The sequence below is a fragment of the Ursus maritimus genome, unplaced genomic scaffold, assembly GCF_017311325.1.
Source record: "Ursus maritimus isolate PB19 unplaced genomic scaffold, ASM1731132v1 scaffold_23, whole genome shotgun sequence".
Lineage (NCBI taxonomy): Eukaryota > Metazoa > Chordata > Mammalia > Carnivora > Ursidae > Ursus > Ursus maritimus.
In genome coordinates this window covers 32,870,622-32,879,677 of record NW_024424786.1, presented here as the reverse complement: position 1 = coordinate 32,879,677, position 9,056 = coordinate 32,870,622, and the positions used below count along the sequence as shown (strand labels likewise).

General features: G+C 37.0%; 1 protein-coding gene across 1 annotated transcript; it reads left to right on the top strand.

Moving 5' to 3' along the window:
* The first annotated feature begins 4,123 nt into the window (after positions 1–4,123).
* Positions 4,124–5,056, top strand: LOC103666199 (olfactory receptor 4P4-like). Its single transcript, XM_008694219.1, has one exon. It carries the CDS (start codon positions 4,124–4,126, stop codon positions 5,054–5,056), a length of 933 nt encoding a protein of 310 aa, XP_008692441.1.
* The last annotated feature ends 4,000 nt before the right edge of the window (positions 5,057–9,056 follow it).

The window sequence follows — 9,056 nt, the reverse complement described above, 5'->3', positions numbered from 1 at the left end:
TTCTGCCAAATCTGGGCTATCTGTTAAAGTGGGAAGTGGATAAAGATGATCTTCCTATGCCTCCAGCATGGGTGAAAGAGTGGGGAATAAAGCACAGCCAGGTTTATATCTGCATTTTGGGGGCCACTAAGGTAGGAGACTGCCACTTTTGGGGAAAGAGACATGAGTGTTAACATATCAGACTCCACTCAAGCGTGGCATCTCCACAGTAAGCCAATGGACTAGTAAGGAATGAGGGAATGTTAGAGGGAGGAGATTTATGTGACTACCAAATAGTTTTTACTAACAAACAGGCACTGGTAGAAATCAAAAGGACCTTTCTAAATGGTTACCTATCTATCTCTGTCATTCAGAAATCACTCTGATTATAAATATTCTGTATTTTTATATCTCTTCAATATAAGAAAAATTATAATGATAATGATATATAATTAAAATGAACTTCCATTTCCTTCTTTTAAACATTGAAAGTAAATTTATTCATTGATTTGGTAAATGAATACTAATTACTTAAAGTGATCAAACTATAATGTGTGGCTATAGAGAGAAAAGAAATAGAAAAAAAAAATTTTTTTAAAGATTTTATTTATTTATTTGACAGAGATAGAGACAGCCAGCGAGAGAGGGAACACAAGCAGGGGGAGTGGGAGAGGAAGCAGGGGTCATAGCAGAGGAGCCCAATGTGGGGCTCAATCCCAGAATGCCGGGATCACGCCCTGAGCCGAAGGCAGACGCTCAACCGCTGTGCCACCCAGGCGCCCCCCAAAAATGTTTTAATACGTGCTGGGGCCAGCTGTCATCTAGTTGATTAAATTATGAATGATTATCTTATTCATCGAATTCTTCACAATTCATGATTTAATTATCTAGTCACAGTCTTACTATGGAGGAATCAGATAACTATCTTACTATTTAGAACTTGAGTGCAGCAGAGGTAATTTCAGGTTTTGCCCATCAAGCCCAATCTGGCACATAATAAGCATGAATTCATTCATTCATTCATTCATTCGACTTTTTTCAGTTTGACAGGAGATGAAATTTATTTTCCTTACTTGATTGATTAAAAATGAGGTTCAGAAAGGTCATATAATTTGTCCAAAAATCAGACACCCAACAGATTCAACACAGATCTGAAAGACATACAATTTTATTTTGTTTTGTTTTGGTTTTCCATTGGGTCCATTTATGCAGTGGCACTAACACTCACCAAGATTCCTTTAGAGAGACAAGCCAAAGCATTTAACAATCAGACAAAAATATGCAATATGAAACAAAGTCGTTAGTTCTAAGTTGGAAGGATTTGGAATATTGGAGCGTGAGTTGTACGGTGGGCTGCAGGAGTCTGTAAAATCTCTCTGGAAATAAGGGGAGTGGAATGGACTCTGATTGTACAGGGCCTGATTGGGAATGGTAAAGGTCCAGTCAGGGGGCTGCAGAGAACCCGTAGGCGTTTCAGGGAAGAATACTTAAATTTAAGCCTATAGGCACAGCCAGAGATTCCTGCGTACCAAAGTACGTAAAGGAACCAGTGTTTAGGGAGTTTAAAGTAGCAAGCTATGAAGGACCAGGGAAAGGGATCCTGAGAAGAAAGGCCATTTTGTTGTGATTGTGCAATTAAGTGATTGTGCAATTAACTCAGTTGACCTTGAAGGGGATAAGAGAGGCAGCAATCTGAAGCTTAGTTGAAATTTATTCTGGTGTGTTTGGAAGAAAGGCAATGAGCCATCAATAGCCAGCTGCTGACTCCTCCTAACAGAGGTCAGAATTGCAGATAGGTCAGTCCCAGAAGTTTCCTTAAAGATCTAGTTTAACACCCACAGTTCACTTAGGGTTAAACTGAATACATAAACGGAACACAGCCTATTAAAATCATCCAGTTAAGAAGTAATAGAGCCAGATGAAGGAGATAATGTTTTGTTCTATTTTACAAACAGCCCAGTGGTTTAAGGGATATTTACTGATATTACTAACATTACTATCCATGCTTTAAAATTATGAAATGAATCTTGTCTCATATAGGAATCATCCCTTCTTAGCTTTCTATAGAAATACTTGAAAATAGGGGAAATGATACACTTTCAAGCGACTCAGGAACATAGATTATAGTGTTTGGGTCATGTACTATGTAGATTTTGTATTTCAAAAAGTAAATTAGATAATGTCTTTTTCACATCTTTTTCTCCCCATCTTTCTAACAAAATGGATTGGGTGCATTCACATGATTATACTTTTTAAAAGAACAGTGTGTTTTGTCTGCAATATCTGAGTATTTGCTAAAACAAACTATCTGCATTTTTAAAAGTCTTGTTTATTTTCCTGATAATCCCTAATCATTCTATGTATTTTCCACTTTGGGTTCGAAAACATAATCTTAACAAAATTGCACTTGCACCATATTTTTCAAGTGTGATTTAATCTGCTCCCTGACAAAAAGTTCCTTGCATATTATATCTAGCAGAAATGTAGACTGCCATTAAGGCAAAAAAAATCGAGAAAAACTTAAGTTCATCGATCAGCTCTGGAGCAAGTTGATCACGAAGTAACGACTAGATCGTAATTAAAACTTTAACTTGTAGTCCCTTTCCCTAAATCACAAGAATAGAATATTTGGGAAAAGTTATACTAGAGTGCTAAATTCTTTTAAGTTATTGGGAATAATTTTAAAAGCCTAAAATGTAATTGTTAATTGAATGAGATGGCTTATTTGACCACTATCAGTATCCCTTCTTCATTTTATGGCATAAAAGATACCAAAATATCAGTTTGTGACAATTGATGTTAACTCTCATGCACTGGATAGATTTCTATGTTTTTCTTTTCAAAACCCAACTTTTGGAGCTTTATGTACATAAATTTGAATGATAACTCCACTGAAAGGCAAAAGGGGAAGGGAAGCGTTATAGTTTTGAAAATCAATTGTGAATATGTTGGTCCTGAAGTTACAAATAATTAACACAAAATGTTTTAAATACTAAGGTTAGTGTCCTATATAGCTGAAGCAGAGAATTGATGGTATACTGTAGTGGGAAGTTGAAAGCTTATTTCTCAAAAATTCTTCCTGAGTCTATTGATGACATTTGAAATCTACCAACGAGAAAGGTATTTCTCTGTCCTGAGGTTTAATAGTTGTTACCAAAGAGACATTAATAGAGCTGATCGTACAATACTTTATTATAGTGAGAGGGAGGCAAATGCAATGGCAATGAAAGAGAAAAGAAGGAAAGGGATATTAAGACTGGCAATGTGCTAAGTGAAGATAGCACACACTTTCAGGATGGGTGGTTAGGAAAAAGTGAACAATTTATGTACATCAATTAAAAAAAAGCCAATTTATGCAAGTGAGTAGGGCTTTACAGGGAGACCCTAAAATCCAAACTCTACCTACTACCATTATCTTCAAATGCCTTGATTAATGTCAAAGGCATTTGAGATGATAAAGTTTTGATAAATAGAGATATTCATACTTTTCTTGTTATCCATTTATTGACTACGAAATATAATCAATCCTTCATTTGTAAATTAAGCATATTTACAAATGAAGCACAAGAGAAATAAAACTGATTATACCTATGTATAAATACTTCAGAGTTCTAAATATATTGGTTGGTTTTTCTCTTTATTCCCTTTCCACATGGGACATGCGGCAGGAAATTTCTCTCATATAACATTATCCACCTATTATACTACATAAATTTGCATTTTTGTGTGTTTTCTCTCAATGTTTCATTTCTATTTCTCAATAATAAAGAATGAGAACAGCAAGGAGATTTATTTTTCTTTCTCTAAAATACCGTTTTTGTCATTCTATTGAGGCCTATTATCCAGTGATGTTTTATAATACATGTTAAGAATGATTACATAATATACTGTATTTTACAATGTTAGTCTTCATCTCAGGCACCTAAGACATTTATCACTAATTAATATTTTCAAGAAAGTGACACAAAGACCTGCAGAAAAGCCTTCATTGATAACATTTAGATTTCTATTTTCTTCAACCTTTGAATGCTTTCCATTATAGTCTGCCTCTTACCAACGAAAGGTATGTCTCTTCATATTTAAATATATATCATAAGAATTCATAATTTATCTTATTTCAGGTAGCTACACACTGCTCTGGATCATGGAAAATAGGAATAACATCACAGAATTCATTCTTTTAGGACTTTCTCAGAAAAAGGAAATAGAAATCCTCTGCTTTTTACTGTTCTTACTTTGTTACATTGCAATTTTGATTGGAAACCTGCTTGTCATGATTTCTATTACCTGCAGTCAACTCATTAACCATCCGATGTATTTCTTCCTGAGTTTCCTCTCCCTGGCAGACCTTTGCTACACCTCCACTGTGACCCCCAAGTTAATCATTGACTTGTTGGCAGAAAAGAAGGTCATTTCCTACAATGGCTGCATGACACAGCTCTTTACCATGCATTTCTTTGGGGGGATTGAGGTCTTCATCCTCACTGGGATGGCCTACGACCGCTACGTGGCCATCTGTAAGCCTCTGCACTACACACTCATCATGAGCAGGTGGAAGTGTGATGCCATGATTGCAGCTTCCTGCTTTGGTGGATTCCTACATTCCTTTGGTCAGTTTCTCCTTGCCATCATTTTACCCTACTGTGGCCCCAATGAGATAGATCACTTCTTCTGCGATGTGTATCCTTTGCTGAAGCTGGCCTGCTGGGATACAAGTAGAATCGGTCTCCTAGTCGTTGCCAATTCAGGACTAATGGGTCTGGTGACTTTTATCGTCTTGCTGGTATCGTATGCTGTAATCCTATATACTGTCAGGTCCTACTCTGCAGAGAATCGCCACAAAGCTCTTTCCACATGCAGTTCCCACATCACTGTGGTGGTTCTCTTTTTTGCTCCTTTACTCTTTATTTATATTCGACCAGCAACTACGTTACCAGAAGACAAAGTGTTTGCTCTTTTTTATACTGTCATCGCCCCCATGCTCAACCCTCTCATCTACACACTAAGAAACATGGAGATGAAGAATGCCATAAGGAAACTTTGGTGCCGCATCATGGGAAGTAAGGACATAAATTAAAAGGCATCCCTGATTTTCACTACAGAGTTTATTAAATACATGACTTCTTTACTATGAAACCTTTAAAATGCATAATGCTTTCCTCTGTGTCTTGTATGTAGCAACGTGTGTAGCCCCAAATATGAGCAAAAGATTGGATTTCCCAGATTTACCCAGGCTCCTCTCTGCTGTGTTTCTTTTTTAGTTGCCTTATTTATACCTCCTCTGCCCCATTGACCCTTTGTGCAACTAACTTAGATATTTATCAGCAGACTACCCAAGGCAGTGTGCCACACAAATCAGCCCTGCAAGCCCACATAGGTCATTTTGGGGTATGGCTACATTCAATGAAGCCAATTCTAGCCACCAAACAATGCTAAAAAAAAATTCTGAACTTTTACTTGCACTATTAAAGAATGTTCTAACATATCTAATTCAGGTGCCACAACAATATTTTTCAAAAAATTCTCCTTCTATTCTGATCGTTTTGTAGCCAGTGGCATTCTGGAGCACATGCCCGACACCAGCCCTTCATCCCAAGCCCCATATCAAAACCTTTTGTTTTGCTTTAAGGCACTTGCTCTCCCAGCTCTGTTCATATATAAACTAACTGCATTTCTCTGGCTAATTCTAGCAACTTTCTCTGAAGATATGTGGTATAAGGATGGGAAAAGTTGAGGAACACTCCCATATTAATGTCACATTCCTGTTACTGGTGAACTTACATTTTCCAAGCGGAAAATATCACTTAAACTCAATGATGTGGTTTTTTAGCCCTGCAAAAGTTAAAGGCAGGTTTTGTTTTGGTTTTAGTGGTAATTGAAAGTCACCCTGGAGAAAATTAATATATGCCCCAAATCAGTAACACCTAGGTTTAAAATCAGGCCATTGGATATTTAATCAGAACAGAGGAGAAACTCAAAGTTGCTTGGAAACTTTCAGACTTGAAATGCTTGCAGAAGAATCTGTGTCAGGCTGATATAAAAGACATACTAAAAAGAGATGGGTTACAATTTATTCTTAAGGCTTTCCTAAAATGGGTGCAGAACATAAAGAGAAAAATAGTAGAGTGCTGTGATTCAGTTTAAAATACCCAACAAATGAAAGTGAAAATATCACAAGCTAAAAATTCTTGAAAAATATACCAAAATACTTTCTTAGTTGTTCTTTGTCTAATTCTCGATAGCTATACCAGAGCTCCTAAGAAGTGATGTGGGGAGGGTGCCTGGGTGGTTCAGATGGTTAAGAATCTGCCTTAGGTTCAGCTCATGATCTCCAGGTCCTGGGATTGAGCCCCATGTCAGGCTCCCAGGTCAGTGGGGAGTCTGCCTCTCCCTCTCCTTCTGCTTCTCCCCACTGCTTGTGCTCTGTCTCTGTCTCTCTCTCTCTCTCTCTCTCTCAAATGAATTAAAAAAATCTTAAAAAAAAAAAAAAGAAGTGATGTGGGAAACAGAGGCAGAAGAAAAATTACTAAATTTCCTTACTATCTATAGCCCATTGACAAGTCCTTGAAACAGGCAGAGTGGCATTCCTTGTGGCACTCAGCTTCCTTGATGTTAATAGCTTGCTAAGGGCAAAAGACAATCTTTTTTTTTTTTTTTAATATTTATTTTGTTTTATTAGTCACCATACAGTACATCCCCAATTTTTGATGCAATGTTCCATGATTCATTATTTACATATAACACCCAGTGCACCATGCAGTATGTGCCCTCCTTAATACCCATCACTGGCCTATCCCAATCCCCTACCCCCTCCCCTCCAAAACCCTCAGTTTGTTTCCCAGAGTCCATAGTCTTTCATGGTTCATTCCCCTTCTGTTTACCCCTCCTTCATTCTTCCCTTCCTTCTCCTACCGATCTTCCTATTTCTTACGTTCCATAAATGAGTGAAACCATATGATAATTGTCAGGACCCTGTAAGTCTGCTGTAGCATATAAAAATTCCTTTGGAAACTTCCTTTATCTTTACCCCCACCACCCCCAGATACATGTTGGCAATCATCCCCCAAGCACATGACCCACTGATATACATCTGAAGGGTCTCATGACTGAGTTTTTACTAACAGTAATAAATGACCTTTCCCAACAATAACAAGCCCCCTAAAGATCCTGGAAACCTTGTTTCCAAAATACCTGGGAGGCTCTTGCTATCCCTAACCCCCTCCCAACTTGAAAGGATACAATGGGCCACTCCTCATGACCCCAGAGCAGCTCTTTTTGCCCACGGGTCCTGTCCCTGTACTTTAACAAAACCACCTTTTTGCACCAAAGATGTCTCAAGAAGTATTTCTTGGCCGTTGGCTCCGGACCTCACCTATATTCAAAACTACATCAGAAGGGCTTGAACAGGACATGCCAGAGGACAGCAGCAGAGCCAAAATGTAAAAGATCACTTTCTGGTATACAATAAGCAGAGTCTCTGGCACGAAGACCAGCAAAACCTTGAACTTGGACGCTGTTTCAGAATCTTTGTCTTCCAGGCCAGCCGGACTTGTATGACTGAAAAATAAAACTTCTCACCTTCTCAAGAAAATGTCTTTGTCATCACCTCATTGATTTTCCTGTCTTTCTCTGCAAGAGCAATTATTCTCTCTCCAGTGGGATCATTGATATCTGCATAAAACTGTAGGGATAAATGATGAGATTCTTTACAATTTAGTGAATGTCCTTCTTAGCTCTTTCATTCATATGAACCACCTTTCACTGTCTTTGACCAGAATATTTCACAACGTTATAGATACAGAAGTTAACTCATAGAAAATAATAGGAATGCCTGTTCATAGAAATGCAAATTATGTCCAATGAAATGCAATTGATTGGAGCCTTGTGGATATTTTGCTAGTTTTGCAGCCACTTATAAATTGATTTCAGCATTCTTTCCCAGACTATAAATGTGTGGAACATATTGTTGTTGTCTGAACCAGTGATAACATCTTACTGGTTTCTGCATTCAATACTGAGTTAAATAAAACCTTTGATGTGTTTGTTCATTATTCGTACAAAAATCATGATTATATCCTCTTTTAAAATTTGTTCTTTAACAAAATAAACTTTCATCTAAAATAAAAGGGGGGTGCCTGGGTGGCTCAGTCGGGTAAGCATCTGCCTTCAGCTCAGGGTCCTTGGATTGACCCCCATTTGAGCCCATGTTTGGCTCCCGGCTCAGCAGGGCGTCTGGTTCTCTCTCTCCCTCTCTCTCTGCACCTAACTCCATTCTTGCTGTCTCTTTCTCTCTCTCTCTCTCAAATAAATAAATAAATCTTTACAAAAAAAAGAAAGAAAGAAAGAAAGAAAGAAAGAAAGAAAGAAAGAAAGAAAGAAAGAAAGAAAGAAAAAAAGAAAAAAATTACATTTACATGTTATTTCAAGATTTGCTGTTTTTATAATATCATTTCCTGGTCTAAATCTTTGAGATATGATTCTATTGGTGTTTATTTTACGGCTTTAATTAAAGTTATATGATTTTCTTTCTATTGATCCACAGCTTCCCTTAGTAAAATGTATTTGTAAATTACTTGTTGTTTTTTTACTATTTTAAATAGAACCTCTTCTTTCCTTTTCTATGTTTTATTCCTAGATTAAATACAATCTATTTATTTGGTGTGTACATATCTTGGATCTAAATACCTTAGCAATTTTCTTACTAAATCTAGATATTTTTACCATTTTTTCCCTTTCATAGAATTACAGTCTACCCCATTTTATAGATGAATAAAGCTGTCTCACAGAATTTTAGTGTCTTTCTCACTAAATTAGTAGCTAAAAATTTATCTCTAATTCTCAGTTCAGGGCATGCTTCACCAAATCATTGCAGCCATTGGTTGATTTAAAGAAAGTCACCTATGAGATAAACTGTTTCCAGGCTGCAAGCATAATACTGTAATTTTATAAGATACATTATTTATTTCTGGAGCATATAAACATTTGTAAAAAGCTCAAAAAATTTTTCAGTTTGAAAGGAAGAGACCACATGCTAAATTAGGAAGTAATGAAGGAGTTTTAACACTGCAACAGCTGGT

Excerpts from the sequence above, each read along its gene's own strand:
- LOC103666199 (XM_008694219.1), top strand. The coding sequence starts at position 4,124 with ATGGAAAATAGGAATAACATCACAGAATTCATTCTTTTAGGACTTTCT.